The sequence below is a fragment of the Musca autumnalis genome, unplaced genomic scaffold (assembly GCF_047663935.1).
Source record: "Musca autumnalis isolate F117 unplaced genomic scaffold, ASM4766393v1 scaffold_5, whole genome shotgun sequence".
In the NCBI taxonomy this organism is placed as follows: domain Eukaryota; kingdom Metazoa; phylum Arthropoda; class Insecta; order Diptera; family Muscidae; genus Musca; species Musca autumnalis.
This window is the reverse complement of record NW_027412088.1, coordinates 28,351,496-28,378,290: the sequence shown is the minus strand read 5'-3', so window position 1 is coordinate 28,378,290 and position 26,795 is coordinate 28,351,496. Positions and strand designations below refer to the sequence as shown.

General features: G+C 39.4%; 1 protein-coding gene across 2 annotated transcripts; it reads right to left on the bottom strand.

Moving 5' to 3' along the window:
* Positions 1-114: 114 nt before the first annotated feature.
* LOC141405833 (uncharacterized) lies at positions 115-26,795 on the bottom strand. Of its 2 annotated transcripts, XM_073990577.1 has the most exons (5): positions 26,450-26,691; positions 26,026-26,281; positions 3,812-3,938; positions 2,001-3,724; positions 115-727 (listed from the first exon to the last, which is right to left on the bottom strand). In XM_073990577.1, the coding sequence occupies exons 2-5, from the start codon at positions 26,175-26,177 to the stop codon at positions 262-264; spliced, it is 2,469 nt and encodes an 822-aa protein (XP_073846678.1). In that variant the 5' UTR covers positions 26,178-26,281; positions 26,450-26,691; the 3' UTR covers positions 115-261. The 2 variants fall into 2 exon arrangements, with proteins under 2 accessions (XP_073846678.1, XP_073846677.1); XM_073990576.1 differs by having other exon boundaries at positions 26,026-26,795.

Sequence of the window (26,795 nt, the reverse complement as noted above, 5' to 3'; positions counted from 1 at the left end):
TTAACGTAATGGCATGCGAAACGTTATTTCATTGGTAAATTTTTTGATGGGCTACCTCAACCACCAACTCTAAAAGTTCGAAAATACATTAAAAATCCGTTAAGTCGAAAGAAGTACCATTTAAGATTCCTTGTCAAAGACTTTTTATTCCTTTCCCAAAATACTCTTACAAACATAAAAGTTACAATAGAAAAATAAGAATAAAATATTACAATTTCTCCCTCTCTCTTTCTCCGCAACATCGTAGCTGATGCGACAGCATCACACCTGACTGTCCAGCATATAAATGACACCTAAATCACGATTGGCACTCTCCTCGAAGGGCCGTTGATCTTTTGGTACAGCTGGCAGAGGATCATTGGAGATGCGTTTCGAACGATATGGTATTTCGGCATAATTTACCAAATCGGCCGAACTAGAAACGGTGCTGTTCAGTGGTGTAAGATAACACGATTCCAAATCAAAGGTGTCTTTCGATTCAGGACGTGGTGAATTTGGTGGCTCATGCTGCTGGGTAAAATCCAGGGCGCTGTTATTGAGCAAAGTTATTGTCGAAGACACTGAGGAAGACATCGTGTTACTACTGTCGAAGCTATGACTTTGGGTTGGTGATGCGGTAATTTGTGTATAGGCCGGTATAACTTCATAAAGATTCGTGTTCATATAACTTTGATAACTGGCGACACTTTCGGTGGATTTGCGTCGCTTTTCAACAATTGGCTTGGAGCTGGAAGGAGAGAAAGAGAGAGAGGTTTTAGTTTAGTGATTATTTTTGATTTAAGAATATTTATTGCTTGGCCAAGAAATGAACTGGTAGTTCGAGAAGCGTTTTGGGCCATCTATTCTACAGTATACGACCCATTGGGCCATCTATTCTACAGCAGACGACCCATTGGGCCATCTACTCTACAGTAGATGACACAATGGGCCATCTACTCTACAGTAGACTCCCTACAGGTCATCTACTCTACAGTAGACGACCCTGTGTGTCATCTACGCTACAGTAGAGGATCCTATGGGTCATTTACTCTACACTAGACGACCCAAAGGGCCATCTACTCTACACTAGACGACCCAATGGGCCGTCTACTCTACACTAGACGACCCAATGGGCCGTCTACTCTACACTAGACGACCCAATGGGCCATCTACTCTACAGCAGACGACACTTCCGGCCCAATGGGCCATCTACTCTACAGTAGACGACCCAATGGGCCATCTACTCTACAGTAGACGACCCAATGGGCCATCTACTCTACAGTAGACGACCCAATGGGCCATCTACTCTACAGTAGACGACCCAATGTGCCATCTACTCTAGAGTAGATGACCCAATGGACCATTTTCTCTACAGCAGACGACCCTGTGTGTCATCTTCGCTACAGTAGAGGACCCTATGGGCCATCTACTCTACAGTAGACGACCCTATGGACCATGTACTCTACAGTAGGCGACCCTATGGACCATGTACTCTACATTAGACGACCCTATGAACCATCTACTCTACAGTAGACACCCTACAGACCATGTGCTTCACAGTAGACGACCCTGTGGGTCGTCTACGCTACAGTAGAGGACCTTATGGGTCATCTACGCTACAACAGACGACACTATGGGCCGTCTAATCTACAGTAGGCGACCGTATGGCCCGTCTACTCTATAGTAGACGACCCTATGGACCATCTACTCTACAGTAGACACCCTACAGGCCATCTTCTCTACAGCAGACGACCCTGTGTGTCATCTACGCTACAGTAGAGGACCCTATGGACCATCTACTCTACACTAGACGACCCAGTGGGCCGTCTACTCTACACTAGACGACCCAATGGGCCGTCTACTCTACACTAGACGACCTAATGATCCATCTATGCTAGAGTAGACGACCCCATAGGCCACCTACTCTACAGTTGACAACCCTATGAGGCTGTTTGCCTCTCACTTTTCACTCCCAACAACCATTCATCTCAACTCTAATACTTTCCCATTTCTGAACTTACCTCTTTTTTGTGGCCAATTCATTTTCCCTTTCTTTCATAACTTTTATCGATTTTGCCCTGGGCATTACGACAATCTCATCACTGTGCGAGCTGATGGTGGTAACCCTTTTGCTACCCTTCAAAAGTATTGGCTTACGTTTGAGCAGCAAATAAATCATCAATATTCCGGCAAATGAAAACATGACAATGCCAAAGATAACCAAAGATAAGCCGGTCACTTTCATGTCCCTCGTCAACCAGGCACTGCTCTGTATCGAAAGGTTGCTGCTGACATGTATGGACTTGCAATTAAACGGTGATGTGGTCAATTGATCTTTTAGTATCAGACAAAAGGTGTAGGCCACATTAGGTACCAATTGTGTGACCGTGTTCGTGGTGGATATCGAATGATAACAGCCCAGGCCATATTCATTGTAATTGATTTCCATTTTGGTGTACTGGGTTGTGGCCTTGCTAAACCAAATAAGGCCAATGGTTTTGTTGGAGGCTTCTAGTGAAGACGAAGAGGAGGAGGAAGAGGAAGATGATGAGGAATCTGTTAAACTGTCCGAGGATGAATCTGAGTCGGACAAGGAGTTGGGGGACTTGTTGTCAATTCTCTCTATAATCACCTCCACACTTAAATGTTCCCTTGGTCGTAAGTTGAACTCCACCATTGGAACTTTTAGTTGCTGTTTTGTGTAATCCTGCTTGGGTTTATCAGACCAGCATTTTAGCTCAACTAAATCAGTATTAATGGGTGTATTGGGCACCTGCTGTATTAGATCTGGCATCCACGAGGATACGGTTTCCGGGGTTGTTGTTTGGCCACTGGGTCTTTTAACGGTATGATCATCACCCCTTTCCTGCTCCTCCTCCCGTTCTTCTTTCCCAACAGCTTCCGTGGTATAGCTTATCTCTCCTCCCACCATCTTTGTGGTACCCGTTTCGATGTGATACGCCTCACATATGCGATCATCGAACAATGACCAGTTCTCATAATATTCCGGTGTGGAACACACCAATTTGGTAGTTTGATAAACAAAAATCTCCTTCATTTCCTCCTGCAATCCGCACGAACAATCCCATTCATTGTCATTGGCATAGATTTTCAATTCCCTAGGGATATCATGCCAGGCGAAAATTGTTCTCGTTATGGTCTTTAGTTTATTATAGGACAAATCCAAATACTCCAAAGTGCCAACAACATCTGCAAAGACATAGGCTGGCAAATATTCCAAATTGGAGTGAGACAAGTCGATGTGTTCCACCATGGACAAACGGCTAAAAACCGTATCGGTAAAATAACTTCCAAAATTGTTGTAACTAAAGTCAACATAATTCAACTTATTGAGCAAATTTTCACTGCCTGTTAAATTCCGCACACAGTTCAAGCCAACTTGCATGGTCAGATGTTGGATTTGATATTTAACATAGTCCAAAAAGTCCCCATGCACTACTTTCAGGGGATCTTCTTTTTGTATGATGGAGAGCAATTGGAATTCACTGCCTATACCTTCGAAGAAATCTTTTCGTAACTCCTTCAATTTTAAATCTTCAAAATAGATTTTTTGAAACACCCCATTGGCGAAGGTGCCCGCGGTCACATCCGTAATATTTGAAGAGGCCACATAGAGAGCCTCCACTTTATCACCATACGAACCCAGAAAACCATTATACAATTGATTATCAGGGAAGTCGTAGCTATATAAACGCAGCTCCTCAATGCGATTACAGGTGTAATTCTGTGGAAAGAAAGAAAAAGAGTCGAAGAAGATATGTTATGGAATGGAATAGAATAGAAACATTATTTCACGAAAATAAAAACTTACATTTTTCTTGGCCACCACATCAATGTCACGATCAATTTCCGATGAACGTCCATTGAAGCAAACAAATTTACAGGCCATTTGCACACAATTTGGCGGCACCCCCGAAATGGTGATGTTAAGGAAGGGCCTGAAAAAAATGAACGAATAAGCCAATGTTGTTACATTAAACAAGAAAAAATTCGTTAAGTTCGGCCGGGCCGAATTTTTTATACCCTCCAACATAAAATATTTTTAACAAAAATTGAATAATTTGTTTCCTTTCCTGTCCATAGGTGCAAACATTTTTCGATCACGGATACTCCAAAAGCACTATTATACCCCATTCATAATCTAATCCAAACAAGTAAAAAAGTATCAGTCGGCTTTGCCGACAGAGATATACCCTCAGCCTGTGTATATTGAAACGATTTGTCCCAAAATACGTATGTATTTAGGGCGTTTGAACCGACAAAAATGTTGATTAGGATTAAAGATCAAAAGTTTTGCAGAGGAGATACTGAAAGGAATTGATCGACATTGACCGTTATGGAAGTGGACCTCCAGCCACAACATATGGTGCCATAGGGGGTTTTTACACTCTTCGGGCTGTTCGCTCAAGAAGTATGGACTTGCCTATATCAGGTAGATATGTTAGGATGTGTAAAGTATAGACCAATTCGGCCACTCCATTCAAGAGTTACCGTACGAACAATTTTTCCGAATATTTTTGAACTTTTGTGGGGGGGTACCTGAAGGAGTGGACCGATATGGCTTATCTTCAAACTTAAACTATGTTTGGACAAAATATTACTAAGGCCAAATTTTGGACCGAATCGGGAGATCCGTTCGAGAGTTATCTTGCGCCCCAACCACCTCACACGGTGTCGTAGGGGTTTTTTGCAACTTTCAGGCTATTTTCTCAGGAAGTATAGACTTGCCCCTGATGAAACTTGTACTATCGTATGGAGGGCAGTGAATACAAGTTGCTAAAACAAAAATCAAAGCGATTCGAAAGATGGCCCTAAACTGAACTTTTCCGAAATTTTGTGTGGGAGCTACCCGAAGAAGTGGACGGATTGAGTCCATATTGAAACCTGATTTAAGTCTGGTACACATTTCACCATGGGCAAAGTATGGACCAAATCGGTTACTGGCTTTAAGAGTTATCGTGCGCACAAATTTTCCGAACATTTTCGAACTTTTGTGAGGGAGGTACCGGAAGGAGTGGACCGATATAGCCTATCTTTTAACTTAAACTAAGTTTTGGTAAAATATTACGAAAGCCAAAATTTAATCCGAATCGGTTTATCCGTTGGAGAGTTATCGTGCGCTCCAGCCAGCCAGACAGACAGACGGACGGACATTGCTCAATCGACTCCAAATTGTCTGAAACACATTTCGTCCAAACATACTTGGGGTCTAAAACCATTATTTCGATGAGGCACATTTTGCCCGTATCAAAGTGTATATACCCTCGTTAGCATAAATGCTGAGGGTATAAAAATGTGTTCAAGCAGGTGGTACCTTTATATGGGGGCTATATCAAAGAGTGGACCTATCTTGACAATTTTTGGTGGAAAAGTTTTGTAATTGCAGGAAATCTAAAATGTCAAATTACGGGTACTTCCGTCAACCAATGTCGCTAAGACCCTCAAAATAACGAAAATCCGGATGTAGCTTCATATGGGGGCTATACGAAAACATAGACCTATGTTGACGATTTTTGGTGGAGAAGTTTCGTGACCACTGATAACCTCAAATGTCAAATTACAGCTAGTTCGGTTAAACATTGTAGCTAAAATCATCAAAATACCGAAAATCGGAAGGTACCGCTATATGGGGGATATACCAAAACGTGGACCTATGTTGACGATTTTTGTTGGAGAACTATCGTGACCACTGAGAACCTCAAATGTCAAATTACAGCTAGTTCGGTTTAATATTTTAGCTTAAATCCTCAAAATACCGAAAATCGAAAGGTACCGTTATATGGGGACTATATGAAAAAATGGACCTATGTGGATGATTTTTGTTGGAGAACTATCGTGACCACTGAGAACCTCAAATGTGAAATTACAGCTAGTTCGGTTTAACATTTTAGCTAAAATCCTCAAAATAGCGAAAATCGGGAAGTACCTTTATATGGGGGCTATATCAAAAGATGGACCTATGTGGATGATTTTTCGTGAAGAAGTTTCGTGACCACTGAAAACCTCAAATATCAAATTACAGGTAGTTCGGTTAAACATTTTAGCTAAAATCATCAAACTACCGAAAATCGGAAGGTACCGCTATATGGGGACTATACCAAAACGTGGACCTATGTTGACGATTTTTAGTGGAGAACTTTCGTGACCACTGAGAACCTCAAATGTCGAATTAAAGCTATTTCGGTTTAATAGTTTAGCTAAAATCCTTAAAATACCGAAAATCGGGAGGTGGCGTCATATGGAGGCCAATACCAAATCATAGACCTATGTTGACGATTTCTAGTGAAGAAGTTTCGTTACCACTGAGAACCTCAAATGTCCAATTACAGCAAGTTCGGCTAAATATTTTAGCGAAACTCATAAAAATTCCGAAAGTCGGGAGGTACCGTAATATGGGGGCTATACCAAACCATGGACTATGTTGACGATTTTTGGTGGAGAAGTTGCGTGACCACTGAGAACACCACATGCCAAATTACAGCTAGTTCGGTTTAATATTTTAGCTAAAATCCTCAAAATACCGAAAATCGGGAGGTACCGTTATATAGGGACTATATGAAAAAATGGACCTATGTGGATGATTTTTCGGTTTCGTGATCACTGAGAACTTCAAATGTCAAATTACAGCTAGTTCGGTTTAACATTTTAAGTAAAATCATGAAAATACTGAAAATCGGGAGGTAGTATCAGATGGGGGCTATACGAAAACATAGATCTATGTTGACGATTTTTTGGTGAAGAAGTTTCGTGACCACTGAGAACCTCAAATGTCAAATTACATCTAGTTCGGTTAAAATTTGTAGCTAAAGTCCCCAAAATACCGAAAATCGGAAGGTACTGTTATATGGGGGCTATACCAAACAAGTAAAAAAGTATCAGTCGGCTTTGCCGACAGAGATATACCCTCAGCCTGTGTATATTGAAACAATTTATTTCCAAAAACGCATGTATTTAGGGAGTTTTAAGAATTTTGGGCGTTTGAACTGACAAAAATGTTGATTAGGATTTAATATCAAAAGTTTTGCGGAGGAGATACTAAAAAGAATGGATCTCCAGCCACTATATATGGTACCATAGGGGTTTTTTAGAACTTCAGGGATGTTTGCTCAAGAAGTATGAACTTGCCCCTGAAACAACTTTTACCATCGCAATTGAGGCAGCGAATGCAAGTTGCTTCAACAAAAATCAAAGTGATTCGAAAGCAGGTCTTAAAGTGAACTTGTATCCGAAATTTTGAGTGGGAGGTACCGGATGGAGTGGACAAATATAGTCCATATTTGAACCTGATCTATATCTGGTAGATATATTAGGATGTGTAAAGTATGGACCAATTCGGCCACTCCCTTCAATAGTTACCGTACGAACAATTTTTCCGAACATTTTTGAACTTTTGTGGGGGAGGTACCTGAAGGAGTGGACCGATATGGTTTATCTTCGAACTTAAACTATGTTTGGACAAAATATTACTATGGCCAAACTTTGGACCGAATCGGCAGACCTGTTCGAGAGTTCTTTTGCCCTCCAACCTCCTCACACGGTGTCATAGGGGTTTTTTGCAACTTTCAGGCTATTTTCTCAGGAAGTATGGACTTGCCCCTGATGAAACTTATACCGTCGTATGGAGGGCAGTGAATACAAGTTGCTAAAGCAAAAATCAAAGCGATTCGAGAGATGTTCCTAAACTGAACTTTTCCAAAATTTTGTGTGGGAGGTACTCGACGGAGTGGACCGATTGAGTCCATATTAAAACCTGATCTAAGTCTGGTACACGCTCCACGATGGGCAAAGTATGGACCAAATCGGTTACACCCTTCAAGAGTTATCGTGCGTACAAATTTTCCGAACATTTTCGAACTTTTGTGGGGTAGGTACCGGAAGGAGTGGACCGATATAGCTCATCTTCGAACTTAAACTAAGTTTGGACAAAATATTACGAAAGCCAAAATTTGAACCGAATCGGTTCATCCCTTCGAGAGTTATCGTGCGCTCCAGCCAGCCAGACAGACAGACAGACGGACGGACATTGCTCAATCGACTCCAAATTGTCTGAAACACATTTCGTCCAAACATACTTGGGGTCTAAAACCATTATTTCGATGAGGCACATTTTGCCCGTATGAAAGTGTATATACCCTTCATAGCCTAAAGGCTGAGGGTATAAAAATGGACCTTTGTTGATGATTTTTGGTGAAGAACTTTCGTGACCATTAGGAACATCAAATGAAAAATTGCAGCTAGTTCCGCTAAAAATTGTAGCTAAAATCCTCAAAATACAGAAAATCGGGAGGTACCGTTATATGGGGGTTATACCAAAACATGGACCTATGTTGACGATTTTTGGTGGAGAAATTTCGTGACCACTGCGAACCTCTAATGTCAATTTACAGCTAGTTCGGTTTAATATTTTAGCTAAAATCCTCAAAATACCGAAAATCGGGAGATACCGTTAATGGGGACTATATAAAAAGATGTACCTATGTGGATGATTTATGGTGGAGAACTTTCGTGACCACAGAGAACCTCAAATGTCAATTTACAGCAAGTTCGGCTAAATATTGTAGCGAAAATAATAAAAATACCGAAAATCGGAAGGTACCGTTATATAGGGGCTATACCAAAACGTGGACCGATATAGCCCATCACGGAATTTGCCCTGCCTGCAAACAAAAGACGCATATTCCCAAAATTTCAATGTCCTATTTTAATGTTTGTGGATGTCCGTGTGGGCGCAGCGCATTGGATGATTTTGCGTTTCGGATGACGTGCCCATCGGAAATTGTGGTGTTACCTTATCAGCTTACTGGATCTTGAATTTAGAACACAATTAAACCTCAATAACATCAGCAAATCACAACATGCCTACACTAAAGGCAAATCAGTGGAGACGGCCCTGCGTGAGGTGGTCGGGTATGTTGAGAAGCATATGGAAATTCAGGCTTCACGCTGTCCGCCTTCCGTGATATGGGGGGGGGTTTCAATAACGTGAAGCTTGAATCGATCCACAATGCTCTCAGGAACACAGGTATTTCCTCCATCCTTGTGGAATGGATTGATGAGATGCTGAAAAGTAGAATCATCAACCCATACATAGGAGAGAGTTTCGTGAGGAAATCTGTTAACATAGGCACTCCGCAGGGAGGAATTCTCTCACCCCTGCTATGGCTTCTGGTAATAAATGAAATTCTTGTGTGCTTCGACTGGCTGAAGATCAAAGTGGTTGCCTATGCTGATGATGTGGTTGTGCTGATAAATGACAAATTCCGGTCAACCCTGTCTGAGCTCATGCAAAGAGTTTTAGTACAACTTGCAAACTGGGCCCAAAACAACGGTCTGGGAGTAAACCCGGAAAAAACAGAGCTTTTACTATTCACTAAGAAACGCAAAGCACTCCTCAAGATGCTTTAAATGTCATCCTGGATCTCCAACCTTTGGATATCCTAATCCAGTTTCAGGCGGCGAGAACTGCTTTTAGACTCCGGGAGTCAGGGTGTTGGCGTGGTTCACACTTTGGACACTCGAATGTCCTAAAACTAATGGATAGTCGATTCGAGTTAGGTGACAATGGTAGCGTAAGCGATTATTTGCCTACCTCATTCAAGTTTGACTCCTTAACCGTTATCTTCCCAAGCAGAGACGCATGGGCTGAGTGCATATCTCCTCTGGACGGTCTGGCAATTTACACAGACGGGTCCAAGATAGAAGAAGATACTGGCGCTGGCGTCTACTGCGAGAATCCACTAATTAAAAACTCATTAACGCTCGACGATAACTGTAGTGTTTTCCAGGCGGAGATTCTTGTTATCAGGAAAGCAGCTGAATTGGTGAAAGGGCTTGAAGGCAGCCTTACAGAACCGGTGACTATATATATCGATAGTCAAGCGGCCCTCAAGGCTCTCAAGTTATGGACCATAAATTCAAGAGCTATTCTTGATTGCAGGAGAGCTCTGCAGGATATACACCATATCGTAAAGCTATGTTGGATTCCGAGTCACAGCAACATTATGGGAAACGAGGTAGCAGATGAACTGGCTCAAGGTGGCTCCAGGTCTATCGACTTATCAGTTGATGAAACCGTTCGGCCACCGATGTGCCACTACCTCGGCAAATTTCGGGAGATCTTCAACGAGAGAGCACATCAAAGATGGCTATTCGAACCTGGTTGTAGGGTATCCAAGGCAATCTGGCCTGTGGTTTCTCGTCGAAGAACGGCTTCCCTCCTCTCAATTGAAAAGTTAGGAATGAAAATAACAGGTCACTGAAGAGTGAGATCTCTAACTTCAAAATTGGACGACAGTGGCATTGACTACTGCAGACTATGTGAAGATGCGGATGAGATAGAGACTGTCGAAAATCTGTTTTGTAGGTGCCCCTTGTTGCAAACAAGGAGATATCGAACACTAGGTAGATATGAGATAGACACTCTGACCTTCCTGTCTAACATAGATCCCATCGTCCTACTCAACTTTGCCAAACATATATCATGACTTGGCTAAGGTCCTTAAAAACCAATAACAATCAGACTCTTTTCGCACTTCCAGAACATTCTCATCTATACTTTGGAATCAATCTCAATCTCCATCCTATCTGTGCTGCACCATCAATATAACATCTCCTACACTCACCATCATCTCATCACCTCTACCCTATCATCCTCATCTCATAAAACTACATCAACACTCTCTCATCTCTATCATTTTTAAATTATCAACAACACATCTCCGTCATCTTTAAATCTTCAGCAATAGCCTACATAGGATGAGTGGAGCATTTACCTGTTCTACTGGATGGCTGCGCATCCTTAAACCTAACCTACCTCATCAGCTTTACCCTATCACTCCCGGGATGCTCTATAAACTGCCGGTTAAAATAACACGAGCACCTCTTGGGGTCAGTTACTGTCACGCCGTTGAAAGTAACCGCCGTTCTGTCATCCCTCTTTCCCGAATTCGAGAGTGCTTTAACCATTGCTCACAATTTACTTAATCCTGTACCAATGTTACCGTGCTTCAAGTGGTCTAGCCACTTTTTCCGCTTATGTTCGCCTACTAGCCTGTTGACTTCAAGAGTAAGCTCTCTACCTCTCGGGTCTTCAGGGTTCGCACGACGAAGCTCATCACTCTCATTTGCTAGCCCCGTCGCCACTGCTGACATTTGGTTTTATTTCGGGTATTCGACCCGCAGGTATGTAGCGAGCGGCTGCTGCAGTGTGTATATCCCGGAAAGTTCTCCCAGCAACCCAAGGTAATGGACAGCTCTCTGAAGCGGTGATTGGTAAAATCTATGAACCCTTGTCAAATAGCTTTCCTATGGTTCAGGAAAGTACGGAGTTTAGAGGTTATGAAATCGGTCGGTCTGTTTTCGGAGACGATGATCGGAAGATGGTCTGAGGTAGGGGAAATGACGGGTTACCAGGATAAGTCATTTATCAGAACTGTGGCAATCTCCTCTTATCCTCGTAGGAGCGTCATCATTCACAGTGCAAAACGTGCAGTTATCAAATAGCTCGGCCAGCACTGTACCCCCCTGGTCATTAGGTAGGACAGAATGCCAAACCTCATGATGGGTATTAAAGTCCCCTAGCACCAAACGTTATTGCCCTCCAATAGTGAACTAATATTGGCCATATAACGCAGGTCACAGCAATTCATCGGCGGTATGCACACATTAAGCAGCTCTACCTCGCCAGTACCACACTTTACTTCTACCACATACATTCCAGGTATGGACCAGTAGTGTCAAGCTCAAGCAAGATGGGTCTGTACAGACTGGTGTATTAGTAAGTCAAGTCCTCCTCCTCAGCTTTTTGTGCGATCCTTCCGCAAAACGTTGTAACCATCGCAACGTTGTAAGCAGGTGACGATGAGCTTTGTTATCTGGATCGCGGCGACCATGATGTTTTTTCGACTCATAATTCGACTATTTCGCTGACTTTGCTGTTGAGACCATTGCAAGTAAATTGTGGGAATTATGCATTTGAGGCTGAGCTGATCAACAACTCGGGGTGTTTGATGCTGCGTTTGTACTTGTTGGAGAGACAGCAGGTGTGTCTCTTATTCCTAAAACCACGACGAACTTGGAGACACGCTGGGAGATGCTCTGACACAGCAAGCAGCAACATAACTAAAATCGCAGCAGCCCTGGAGGCGACCAAGTCCTGAGTAGCTTTTGCATTCCACCCATTCTCTACCTCCACTACATTTCACCGAAGTTGACATATGGTGGTTGTGGATCTGGCAAACGGAACAGATCCATACTGGCAATATATCCCGGCACGGACTAAATAATTTGCCGCTCTCACAAAAACATAAATAGTTGAAGTGATGGCTCCTGGTCGAAGATTTCTCCGTGTCAATCCGCCGCCATGGGATTGTCATAGAACTTTTAGGTTCACCTGTGGTTTTTCTTACAGTGATGGGCTGAGGGCATTTAGCCGACTGATTCTTTTTATTTCCGTTTTTTCCATGTAATTAGTCTGAATTTTATGACATGCAACATAGTAAAAAAACTACTACTATTGTGTTGACAATAATCCCGCCAATAAAATGTCTATTCAGTTATCGTTTATTTGCCCGGGATTAGATATAACAGACATATTGGCTCCCACATGGACACATGTGAAGAAGGCAGGAAATGAGGTTTGTTAATATTCTCATAGTTACCGTTATATTTTTAGGTCATGTGGATTAGTTACATACAGTCAAACATGGGTATAAGAAATACAATATTAACATGTTCCATTTCGGTTGTACATACAGATACACACATGCATATGCATGTTTTATACAACAAAGAAAATATACAGTGCCCACAATAAAGATAGGTTCACATGCAAATTTATAATTTTTTTTTCGTTCATGGTAGAACGAACAAGTTGAAGTAAATACTACAACAACTACATAGAAATTTATTTTTGTTTGTAATGTTTGTGTCATCGGTAAATGTAAACAAAATAAAGAAATGTCTATATATTATTGCAATTTAAAAAACTAATATTTTTCACATTTGATTGAATATTTTGAAAAACATGAATGAAAACTCGACAAATTTCAGGTGTAAAGTTGTATACCTCCACCGAAGACTAAATACCAAATGTAAGCCTGTGGGATATTGAGGTCACAATCCTCAAAATACATACCGAAAATCGGGAGGTACCGTCTATGGGGGCTATAGACAAATTTCAGATGGAATGTTTTATTCCTCCAATGAAGTCTAAATGCCAAATTTTAGCCATTTCAGTGGTATATTGAGGTCACAACCTTTAAAATACCAAAAATCGGGAGGTAGCGTTCTATGGGGTCTACATGAAGACGTGGACCTATACCGACAAATTTCAGGTGTAAAGTTTTATACCTCCAACGAAGACTAAATACCAAATACAAATACCAAATTTCATCCATTTCGGTGTGATATTGTGGCCACAACCTACAATATGCCAAAAACGGGAGTTATCGTTCTATGGGGGCTATATTAAGGCGTTGGCCTACCTACACCGACAAATTTCAAATGAAAAATTGTATTCCCTCAACAAAGTCTAAATACCAAATTTAAGCCATTTTAGTTGTATATTGAGATCAAACACCCAAAATCGGGAGATACCGTGCTATGGGAGCTATATGAAGACGTAGACTCATACCGAAAAATGTCTGGTGGAAAGTTGCATACCCCCAACGAAGACTAAATACTAAATGTCATCCATTTCGGCGGGATATTTAGGTGCCGCTCTATGGGGACTTTATGAAGACGTGGACATATACCGACAAATTTCTGCTGGAAAGATTCAGACCCCCAACGCAGACTAAAAACTAAATTTCAGCCATTTTGGTGTGATAATGAGGCTAAAAGCTTCAAGCTTCTACGAGGGCAGTTCGGATACTTCTTAGCCTAGCAGAAAAAGCGCGGTATAAACAGAAAAAAGTTAAGTGTTTTGGAAACTTCCATCTCTGTTATGAACACATGTTAAATTTTGTTTCGATCTGGCAACTCCTTCGTATAGAAACAGGTGTTCAAAAAAGACGCATCCGCAATTTTTATACCCTCAGCCTTTAGGCTAAAGAGGGTATTTACACTTTGATACGACCAAAAATGTGCCTCATCGAAATAATGGTTTTAGACCCCAAGTATGTTTGTACGATATCCGTTTCAGACAATTTTGAGTAGATCTAGCAATGTCCGTCCGTCTGTCTGTCTGTCTGTCAGTCTGTTCGTCTGTCTGTCTGGCTGGCTGGTGCGCACGATAACTCTCGAACGGATCAATCGCTTCGGTTCAAATTTTGGGTATCGAAATATTTTGTCCAGATTCGATTTAAGTTCGAAGATGGGCCATATAGGTCCACTCCTTCAGGTACCTCCCCCACAAATGTTCAAAAATTGTCGCAAAACTTGTGCGCACGATAACTCTTGTAGGGAATAACCGATTTGGTCCATACTTTGCACATCGTGTAATTTCTACCAAACTTGGATGAGGTTCCAATATGGACTCAATCGGTCCACTCCTTCGGGTACCTCCCACACAAAATTTGGGATAAGGTTAGTTTAGGACCTGCTCTCGAATCGCTTTGATTTTTGTTTTAGCAACTTGTATTCACTGCCCGCTATACGACGGTACAAGTTTCGTCAGGGGCAAGTCCACACTTCCTGAGAAAATCGGCCTGAAAGTTACAAAAAACCCTATGACACCTTGTTAGTGGTTGGAGCGCAAGATAACTCTCGAACGGATCTGCCGATTCGGTCCAAAATTTGGCTTTCGTAATATTTTGTCCAAACTTAGTTCAAGTTCAAATATGGATTATATCGGTCCACTCCTTCCGGTACCTCCCCCACAAAAGTTCGAAAATGTTCGGAAAATTTGTGCGTACTATAACCCTTGAAGGGAGTAACCGATTTGGTCCATACTTTGCACATTATGAAATTTCTACCAGACTTAGATGAGGTTCCAACAATGACTCAATCGGTAAACTTCTTTGAGTACCTCCCACACAAAATTTCGGAAAAGTTCAGTTTAGGACCTGCTCTCGAATCGCCTTGGTTTTTGTTGTACCATCTTGTATTCACTGTCCCCTATTCGAAGGTACAAGTTTCCTCAGGGGCAAGTCCATACTTCCTGAAAAAATAGCCTCAAAGTTGAAAAACAAACCCTATGACACCATGTTTATTGGTGGAAGCAAGATAACTCTCGAACGGATCTGCCGTTTCGGTCCAAAATTTGGGCCTGGTAATATTTTGTGCAAACTTAGTTTAAGTTCGAAGATAAGCCATATCTGTCCACTCCTTCAGGTACCTCCTCCACAAAAGTTCAAAAATGTTCGGAAAAATTGTGACTACGATAACTCTTGAAGAGAGTGGCCGAATTGGACCATACTTTACACATCCTAAAATATGTAGCAGATATAGGTCAGGTTCGAATATGAGCTATATTTGTCCGCTCTTTTAGGTACCTCCCACACAAAATTTTGGATAAATTCACTTTAAGACCTGCTCTCGAATCACTTTGATTTTTGTTGAAGCAACTTGCATTCGCTGCCTCAATTACGGCAGTACAAATTTTTTCATGGGCAAGTCCATACTTCTTGAGAAAACAGCCCGAAAGTTGTAAAAAATCCCTATGGCATCATATGTAGTGGCTAGAGGGCTCGAACCGAATATATTACCGAATATAGCTATATTTTGTTTTTCGCAGGCTAGTGCGATAAAAAAGCCCTATCTATCGATATCCCCGCAAATTTTTGAGCTTTAATCCTATCCATACTTTTGTCGGTGCATACGGCCAAAATTTTGAAAATCCCCAAATACATAAGTTTTTTTTTTTTTGAAAAAAAAAGTATTTCAATCCACAGGCTGAGGGTATATCTCTGTCGGCAAAGCCGTCTGATACTTTTTTACTTGTTTTACAATGGAAAAATTAGAAATGCGTGCTGTCCTTAAATATTTACATAACAATTAAAAAATTATCAGTCAGCTTTGCTGACAGAGATATACCCTCAGCTGTGTATATTGAAATAATTTTTTCCCAAAAAAACGTATGTATTTAGGGGGTTTTAAAAATTTTGGATGTATGAACCGACAAAAATGTTGATTAGGATTAAAAATCAAAAGTTTTGCGGAGGAGTTATTTAAAGGAATAGATCGACATTGACCATTATTGAAGTGGATCTCCAGCCACTACATACGGTGCCATAGGGGGTTTTTACACCCTTCGGGCTGTTTGCTCAAGAAGAATCGACTAGCCCCTGAAAAAAATCAATGTGATTCGATTGCAGGTCTTAAAGTGAACTTATCCGAAGGTACCGGATGGAGTGGACAAATATAGTCCATATTTAAACCAGATCTATATCTGGTAGATATATTAGGATGTGTAAAGTATGGACCAATTCGGCCACTCCCTTCAAGAGTTACCGTACGAACAATTTTTCCGAACATTTTTGAACTTTTGTGGGGGAGGTACCTGAAGGAGAGGACCGATATGGCTTATCTTCGCACTTAAACTATGTTTGGACAAAATATTACTAAGGTCAAATTTTGGACCGAATCGGCAAATCCGTTCGAGAGTTATCTTGCGCTCCAACCACCTCACACGGTGTCATAGGGTCTTTTTGCAACTTTGGGGCTATTTTCTCAGGAAGTGCGGCCTTGCCCCTGACGAAACTTGTACCGTCGTATAGCGGGCAGTGAATACAAGTTGCTAAAACAAAAATCAAAGCTATTCGAGAGCATGTCCTAAACTGAACTTATCCCAAATTTTGTGTGGGAGGTACCCGAAGGAGTAGACCGATTGAGTCCATATTGGAAACTCATCTAAGTCTGATAGACATTTCACGATTTTCAAAATATAGACCAAATCGGTTACTCCCTTCAAGAGTTATCGTACGTATAAATTTTCTGAACATTTTCGAACTTTTGTGGGGGAGGTACCGGAAGGAGTGGACCGATATAACCCATCTTCGAACTGAAACTAAGGTTGGACAAAATATTACAAAAGCCAAATCTTGGATCGAATCGATTGATCCGTTCGAGAGTTATCGTGCGCTCCAACCAGACAGACAGACAGACAGACGGACGGACATTGCTCAATCGACTCCAAATTGTCTGAAACATACGTCCAAACATACTTGCGGTCTAAAACCATTATTTCGATGAGGCACATTTTGCCCGTATGAAAGTGTATATGGTAAATTTCAAATTTCTTTAGCAATTCCATTGGAAGAAATGTTAAACAAGTAAAAAATATCAGTCGGCTTGGCCGACAGAGATATACCCCAGCCTGTGTATAATAAAACAATTTTTCCCAAAAAACGTATGTATGTATGGGTTTTAAAAATTTTCGGCGTATAAACCGACAAAAATGTTGATAAGGATTAAAGAGGAAACGTTTTGCGGAGGAGATACTTCAAAGAATGGATCGACATTGACCATTATGGAAGTGGATCTCCAGCCACTACATATGGTGCCATAGGGGGTTTTTACAGCCTTCGGGATGTTTGTTCATGAAGTGTGGACTTGCCCCTGAAGAAACTTTTACCTTATCTTCGAACTTAAACTATGTTTGGACAAAATATTACTAAGGCCACATTTTGGACCCAATCGGCAGATCCGTTCTAGAGTTATATTGCGCTCCAACCACCTCACACGGTGTCATAGGGGTTTTGTGCAACTTTCAGGCTATTTTCTCAGGAAGTATGGACTTGCGCCTGATGAACCTTGTACCGTCGTATGGGGGGCAGTGAATACAAGTTGCTAAAACAAAAATCAAAGCGATTCGAGAGCAGCTCCTAAACTGAACTTATCCGAAATTTTTTTGTGGGAGGTACCCGAAGGCGTCGCCCAATTGAGTCCATATTGGAACCTCATCTAAGTCTGGTAGACATTTCACGATTTGCAAGGTATGGACCAAATCGGTCTTGAAGGAAGTCAAGAGTTATCGTACGTACAAATTTTCCGAACATTTTCGAACTTTTGTGGGGGAGGTACCGGAAGGAGTGGACCGATATAACCCATCTTCGAACTTAAACTAAGTTTGGACAAAATATTACGAAAGCCAAATTTTGGACCGAATCGGTTGATCCGTTCGAGAGTTATCGTGCGCTCCAACCAGACAGACAGACGGACGAACATTGCTCAATCGACTCCAAATTGTCTGAAACACATTTCGTCCAAACATACTTGGGGTCTAAAACCATTATTTCGATGAGGCACATTTTGCCCGTATGAAAGTGTATATGGTAAATTTCAAATTTCTTTTGCAGCCGATGCTACATCTTAGCGTCCAAATTATATTTCGAAAAATATATACAAATTAAAAGATATGGTCTTGCTGTACATGAAAATCACATGCGGACAAAACGATTTTGATAATTACGCGATTTACACATATTTTAATAATGCATGTAAGTTAAAGCGGTTTATTTGAACTCTATTTCTGTTTAAGAAGTCTAATGATTTATTTCAACAACCCGATTACTTTCCTCAATGGTAAACCTTCTATGTGAATGTAGATAAAGCAAAATCCGCCCATTTTCTTGGGAGTTTCAAGAAAAATAAAAGAAGTACTCCTATAGAATTTTTCCAATATTTTCAACTCTAGAATGCATGTGAAAAATATTATTCCAAACCAAAATTTGTTTTTTGTAATACAAATATGTGCTTATTTTGGCTATAATATCCTCACTACTATCCCGATGATTATAAGTTTGGTCTCATATGATTCCCCGTGAAGTCTTTCTTTAAAACTGTTACTTTTTGTAATTTTTGACGGGTAAATGGATCTATATTTTCAAAAAATTCGGATTACATTTAAAATTTTGTCCATTTTTTGTAAATTCCTCGACTGCTGAGTAACATTTTACAAATATTACGCAATCTACTTAATGACGTCACTTCGTGATAAGTTTTTAGTGATAATTGTGCTCAATAAAATAATTAGCGGTTTTATAATATTTTTTTCTTAAAAGCAGAAGTAAAACCGCGATAACATTTGTCCGCAACAACCAACAATTTGCTCGCGAGCGGATTTGTACTGGGGAATTTTTTCTTAACCTATGTACCAAAAATCGTTAATGTAGCGCGAAAAGAAAAAATTAAATTTTTTGGAAATGGAATATGAAATAATTGGCAACATTTCCCATATACCCTCGTTAGCATAAATGCTGAGGGTATAAAAAATTTTCGCGAGCACATCCGTAATTTTTGGAACATAGATTAAGAAAAAAGTCGTGGTTTCAAATCTGTTCGCGTTCACAAAATTGGATGCTGCGCTCCAAAGTTATGGGGGGTTTTATTCCCTTATAAAGAACAAATACTTAAAAATTCCATTTTTGCTGTAATAAGAAAATGTATATAAAAAGCGTTAACAGCATTTAATATCTATCCGTAGATGCCTAAATATTTACTAAATGTATTTCTATTTTCGCGGAAAATCAAGAAATACTGAAAAACACTTTTAGTAAATTTAATTTATTCTAATTTAGAGTCCAAATAAAACTCGAGAAAAATAAATTAAAAATACGTACAGATTCTAGACAACGCGTAGAAGAATATGAGACCAACATTTTAACGATAGGCCTTATAACTGCCATATTACAACAACAACAAAAGACGAAAACATATTGTTGGAATATTATTTGTTTAATACGAAAAATAGAAAAATATTTTTGGGAGTTATTCTACTATTTCGCTAAATTTCGATGCAAGGACTGACGGACATCGCTGAAACCTCTTTCAGGGTAAATGCGATGACAAACCCAAAAGTGTATTTGCTTACTTTGATAAACAATAGGATTATGAAATAGAAAGTAATATTGAAATTACAACCAAAGAAAAAACATAAAGGTTAAAAAATGTATAATTCGCGAATTCGTTAAAATCAGTTAAGGCGCATGCGATTTTCAGATACAGCGAGTGCATCTCTATCAATATGTAGCGATTTTTCCACTTTTCATTTAGCGGCCAAAGTGTGCCGTCAGCTGGATCTTACTGTTCAAAAAACCTTTATGTGGGTAAAAATTGCGCGATGTACATAAGATTATAAGGCGCATCCGATTTCAGTTACCGCCTATAAAAAATACGTCATTATAACAAATTTTAAACAAATTCGTCAAGAACCGCGGATGTGCTACCAAATTCTATGTTATACGAAATACGAATATTACTCCAGAATCTCGGTAATTTATGCCACAAGGTTTTGGAAAATAATATAATCGCGTATAAAGGATTCCATTTATGTAAAAATAACCAAAGAAAATCGCGGTTCAATGCGCGGAATCATCAAAATATAATTTTGCAGAATTTACTACTTTCAAGGTATCTATATCCGCCGTTTTATGGATGGATTTGAAAGCGGAAGGGTTCATTAGATCCGGCGCGTAAAAAAACTAAAATCACGCGGGGTTCAAAGGTACCTGAGTCACAGTTGTAAATTTTGAAGTTAAACAAGTGAGCAAAGGCTATAGTCGGGACTGGGCCGACCATGTGATACCCTACACCACTACCCCTCTGCATAAGCTTTTCACTGGTAAACATTTCATTTAGGGAATATAGTCCGACTACCACCAATCATAATATTCCCTTTTTCTCTCTGAGACCCCCATAAGCAACCAAAATTTCGTGACCATCCGATCAAAATTGCGACCTGTAACGCAATTGCAAAAAAAGAAGAATTGGATGCATTACCCACTATTGTGGTATTTCCCTTGTTTGGCCACCTACCTACATTACTCCAATGTAAAGGTTATATTTTATTCTTCCATTAACAGGCTTTACCGTTGGAATACCCCTACTAGAAGCCGATGTATTCACAAAGAATAAAACTTTGAATTTGACTCCACATACGTTTTTCCCCATTCCGACCCCTAAATATTATCCGACTATCACCACAATCAATAGGCTTTTTCTTCTGTGATGCCACCATCAACCCCCAAAAAATTCGTGACTATCCGATCAAAATTCCAACCTGTAGCGTGATTACAAAAATGGAAAAATTGAATATATTACTGACTTTTGGGATATCTCGGTTGTTTGCCCACTTACGCCAACATACTTTGCATCAATATAAAGGAGATCTTTTCTTCTTCCATTGACGGGCTTTCCTTTTGGAATACCCCTACCAGAATCGGAGATAAGAAAAAACTTTGACTTTCCTCCACATAAGCTTTTTGCTTATTTCGACTCCTGAATATTATCCGACCATCACTAAACTTAATAATCTTCTTCGCCTGTGGGACACACATCAACTCCCAAAAAATTCGTGGCGATCCGATCAAAATTGCGACATGTAGCGTGATTACAAAAAAATCGGAAAATGGAAAGTATTACCGACTATTGCGATATCTCTGTTGTTTGACCACCTACGACAACATACTTTACTCGTTGTAGAGGTGATATTTTCTACTTTCCGTGCCATGATTTGCTTTTGATATACCTCTTAAAGAAACAGAGACATTGACTTTGAAATACAACGTTGACCTTTTCTCCAAATAGGTTATTGCCCATTCCGACCCTTAATATTATCCGGCCATCATCAAACTCAGTAGGCTTTTTCCTCTGTGGGTCACCCATTAACTTCCAAAATTTCGTGACGATCCGATCAAAATTGCAACCTGTAGCGTGATTACAAAAAAATCGGAAAATGGGATGCATTACCGACGGTTGCTATGCCTCCGTTATTTGGCCACCTACGCCAACCTACTTTGCATCATTGTAAAGATGGGATTTTCTACTTTCATACTCAGGCTTGGCTTTTGGAAAGTCCCCATCAAATTCTGTGATATTCGTCATTATGATTAAAATCGCAAAATTGAAAAGTTGGGTTGTATATGCGACTATTGTGATATTTTCGTTGTTTGACCATCTACGAAAACCTACTTTACGTCGTTAGAAAGGTGATATTTTCTACTTTCCTTAGCAGGTTTTGCTTTTGATATACCCGTTGTAGATGCGCAGATACTCGCATTGGAAAAAAACATTGACTTTTTCTCCAAATAAGTTTTTTGCCCATTCCGAGCGCTAAATATTATCCGAGCATCACCAAAATTAATAGGCTTTTTTCCCTCCGGAACCCTCATTAACACCCAAAAACGATCCGATCAAAATTGCGACCTGTAGAGCGATTTCGGGAAAAAATGAAAAATGGGATGTATTACCGACTATTGCTATATCTCCATTATTTGGCCACCTACGCCAACCTACTTTGCAACATTGTAAAACTGGGATATTATACTTTCAAAGTTTGGCTTTGCTTTTGGAAGCTCCCCAGCCAAAGCTGTGATATTTGTCATTATGATTAAAATCGCAAAATTTAAAAGTTGGGTTCTATTTGCGACAATTGTGATATCTTCGTTGTTTGATCACCTACGAAAACCTACTTTACGTCGTTAGAAAGGTGATATTTTCTACTTTCTATAGCAGGTTTTGCTTTTGATATACCCATTGTAGATGCGCAGATATTCGCTATGGAAAAAAACGTTGACTTTTTCTCCAAAAAAGTTTTTTGCCCATTCCGAGCCCTAAATATTATCCGAGCATCACCAAAATCAATAGGCTTCTTCCCCTCCGGGACCCTCATCAACACCCAAAATTTGGTGACGATCCGATCAAAATTGCGACCTGTAGCGTGATTACAAGGTTTAGATGGACAGACGGACAGACGGACAGACGGACGGACGGACGGACTGACGGACGGACACACATAGCCAGATCGACTCAGCTCGTCGAGACATTCATTTTGATATATATAAGTATGGGTCTACGACCATTATTTCGATGCGTTACAAACTTTTTGGCCAAAACCAACTTATAATACCCTCCCCACATAGTGGTGTAGGGTATAAAAATAGGTTTTTAAAGAAAATGTACGCACCAAAATTTCGAATTTGGACTCCTATTACTAAGGAGCTGTATGAAGCACACTCATGAGATATACATCATCCGACGTGGAATCACGAGTTCTACAATCCAATAAATAGTTTGGGTAATTATCTGGTTGCGCCCTCCAATTATAAGAAATATTCAAAATGCCCAGATTTCAAAACTTCAAAATGTCAGCATCGATTATAGGGGGATGCAGTGTACATATATATCAAAAAGTCATACATTAGAACCATGTTGCCCAAGGTGTATTCTTCAATTCTTTCTTTGAGCTCAGGTGTGAATTTTCCGTGGTTTGACCAGAAATCAAGAAAGAACACAAAAAAACTTGTAAACTTCAACACATTTTTACCCATTTTTTAATATTACCACCAACACAGCTTCCACATAAATTATTTGTTATGTTTCATTTTATGCGACCCCGGCTAAAACACTTCAATTAATATAAATATATTCATATTGTATAAAATATATTGACAGTTCGCTACTTATTAAATGGTGAACCTCAACTTCAACGATTGTAAAACATTTTTGAATATTACCATATACACTTTGATACGATGAAAATGTGCCTCATCGAAATAATGATTTTAGACCCCAAGTATGTTTGGACGAAATGTGTTTCAGACAATTTGGAGTCAATCTAGCCATGTCCGTCCGTCTGTCTGTCCTGCTGGCTGGAGCGCACGATAACTCTCGAACGGATGAACCGATTCGGTTCAAATTTCGGCTTTCGTAATATTTTGCCCAAACATAGTTTAAGTTCGAAGATGAGCTACATCGGTCCACTCCTTCCGGTACCTCCCCCACAAAAGTTCGAAAATGTTCGGAAAGTTTGTGCGCACGATATCTCTTGAATTAATTAACCGATTTGGTCCATACTTTGCACATCGTGAAATTTCTACCAGACTTATATGAGGTTCCAATATGGACTCAATAGGTCCACTCCTTCGGGTACCTCCCACACAAAATTTCGGATAAGTTCGCTTTGATTTTGTTTTAGCAACTTGTATTCACTGCTCCCCATACGACGGTACAAGTTTCATCAGGGGCAAGTCCACACTTCCTAAGAAAATAGCCTGAAAGTTGCAAAAAACCCTATGACACCGTGTGAGGTGGTTGGAGCGCAAGATAACTCTCGAACGGATCTGCCAATTCGGTCCAAAATTTAACCTTAGTAATATTTTGTCCAAACATAGTTTAAGTTCGAAGATAAGCCATATCGGTCCACTCCTTCAGGTACCTCCCCCACAGAAGTTCAAAAATGTTCGGAAAAATTGTTCGTACGGTAACTCTTGAGTGTGACTCTTGGGTGTGACCGATGTAATCCATACTTTGCACATCCTTTCATATAGATTAGGTTCGAATATGGACTACATTTGTCTACTCCTTCTGGTACCTCTCACACAAAATTTTAGATAAGTTCAATTTAAGACCTGCGCTCGAATCACTTTGATTTTTGTTGAAGCGATTTGCATTCGCTACCTCCATTACGACGGTAAAAGTTTTTCAGGGGCAAGTCCATATTTCTTGGGAAAACAGCGCGAAAGGTGTAAAAAACCCCTATGTCACCATATGTGGCGGTCGGAGAGTACGATAACTCTCAATCTGTTCAACCGATTTGGTCCAAAATTTGGTCTTCGTCATATTATATCCAAACTTAGTTTCATGGGGCAATACCGGTCCACAACTTCCGGTAATTCTCCCCAATATTTAAAAAATTTCACTAAAATGCTAGGATAGATATCACTTGAATGGGGCAACCAATTTGGTCCAAACTTTGGATCTCCTAATATTTTTTCAAAATTTAGTTTAACTTCTAAAATAGCCCATTGTGTTTTTTATATCGTCCTATATATTAAAGATGGCCAAACACCAATAAATATACTATAAAAATACCAAAAAATTAAAAAAATCGAAAAACAGGTTTTCAAAAAAAAAAAATTTTTAAAAAACTTTTCCAAAAAGTTTAAATTTTTTCAAAAATTAAAAAAAAATACTCCTTGGGTTTTCATAAAGCTTATACATATAACTCGTATAAAAACTCATATACATAAAAAATGTCCATTTGTGTGAAAAAGCTGTAATTCGTATTGGAAACGGTATGGAAAAACACACATTTCTACACATGTAGGGTCTGTTCCAGTACTGCAAGAATCTACTAATTTTAACTATTTTTTCCGATAACATAAAGGAAAAAATGTTATCGTAGTAAAAAATAGTAGCCTCTTGCAGGTTCTGGAACAGAGCAGTAATTTCAATAAATTTAAAAAAGTGTTAAACGGACCGAACGGGACGTGTACAAAAGTATATATGGGCGAGGAGGAGACTCTCGGGCATCTTTCTGTGAAAACAGAACATTGTTCTATATTGTTCCACAAAAGTTCTAGTCCACTAAATTTGGAATTTCATAAAATTTAGTACCTGAGGAAAAGTAATATACATATGTAGCTCATGTTGCTACGGTAATTTAATAGGCCACAATCCTGTCTCACTTACAAAAAAACAATGAACACAACATCTGTTATAGTTTCCGAGAAATAGCTACTTCTTTATCCAGATATTTGCAAAAATGGGGAAAATGTTCGTCTTTAGGGACACCCCACGCCCACACATTCAAATATGTTGACCTAATTTGTTGGTTCCCTTAGTTTCAATATGTTTACTATCGAATCGCATATAGCAATTAAATATCTTTGACAAAACAAAATTTTGATTTTTGGCCAGGAAAATCCATTTCTGAACCATCGTGCGTCTGTCCTCTTCTGTTTCGATTACTGTTTCACTTTATTCTTCCTAGGTCGATTCGACCCTAATGAGCAATAAATTCAAATTAGGCAATTTTCCTTTCGGCAATTGTTAGTTTGTGGGTGAGAGAGTTTGTTGAGAGATAAAGGGTTCCATATGACTCACCGCTCTTTCCAGCAGCGGCAAGGAAAATTGCCCATTTTTAAATTTGTTGATCTTACTTCCAAACTTCGTTTATTTATTATATTTTTTATTTATTATAATTATTTATTTATTATTATTATTTATTTTTTATTTATTTATTTTATTTTTTTTTTATTTTTATTTATTTTTTTTTTTTTTTTTGTAGAAAAATCAAACAAAATTTCTCTACAATAAGAGTAATTTCACATTAAATTCTTGCAGGACCATAGCTATACTTACGAAACTTCAAGTAGGGTATCCGTTAATTTGACTACATTTTTTAAAATTTCCACTTTTGTTGGCGATTTGATTAAATCCAATGACGAGGAACTGTTGAAACTACCCAAAATATGGAAACACACGGCACATAAGATAAAATGCTTTGAAAGCATTTTATGCGTTGGCAAGCTTAACAGTGAGTTGTTGTTGTTCTTGTAGACTTTGCTTAGTCTTTTACCACTTTTTGGACTTTGTATGCAATAATATCGTTCAAATCCTTTTTTAAGGGTTTTTCCAATAAAAATATTTTATAAAATTAAGATTTTTCACAGGCATTTGGTTTATTTAACGAAAAAATATATGGGAATTATTTGCTTTAATTTTAATTTTTTTCTCTTTTTTTTCAGGAATTATTTCAAATTTCCTTTTGCTACATTTATATTACCGCTTGTTGTGAAAGTGACCGTTTAATTTTATTGCGTTCTATAGACTAATGTAACAATTTAATAAAGTTCCGCCAGGACTTTGAGCGAAGTGATTTTTTTCCACATCTTATCAGCTGCAGGGCTTATCAATTCTCATTAGATGGTGTTATCGATTTCTAATGATATTCACTGTTATTATTATTACACACACTGCGGATGCATGATTGTATTCTGTTTTTTATCACATTTTTCTGCGGCCAATGAATGAAAGTGAAATTGGTTTACCTTTGTCGGTCTATGGGTCGCCTGAGTTGGCCGCCGTTTATTTTTTTTCGTTCTTTCTCCAGTGTGAGAACTTTAGCATTT

What these genes read in the sequence shown, in the direction of transcription:
- LOC141405833 (XM_073990576.1), bottom strand. Translation starts at nt 26,177, where the DNA reads ATGCTTTCAAAGCATTTTATCTTATGTGCCGTGTGTTTCCATATTTTG. An exon ending in GATACCCTACTTGAAGTTTC is followed by an intron (nt 3,939 to 26,025) that starts GTAAGTATAGCT and finishes CATTTTTTTCAG; the next exon opens with GCCCTTCCTTAACATCACCA. An exon ending in GAATTGGCCACAAAAAAGAG is followed by an intron (nt 728 to 2,000) that starts GTAAGTTCAGAA and finishes CTCTCCTTCCAG; the next exon opens with CTCCAAGCCAATTGTTGAAA.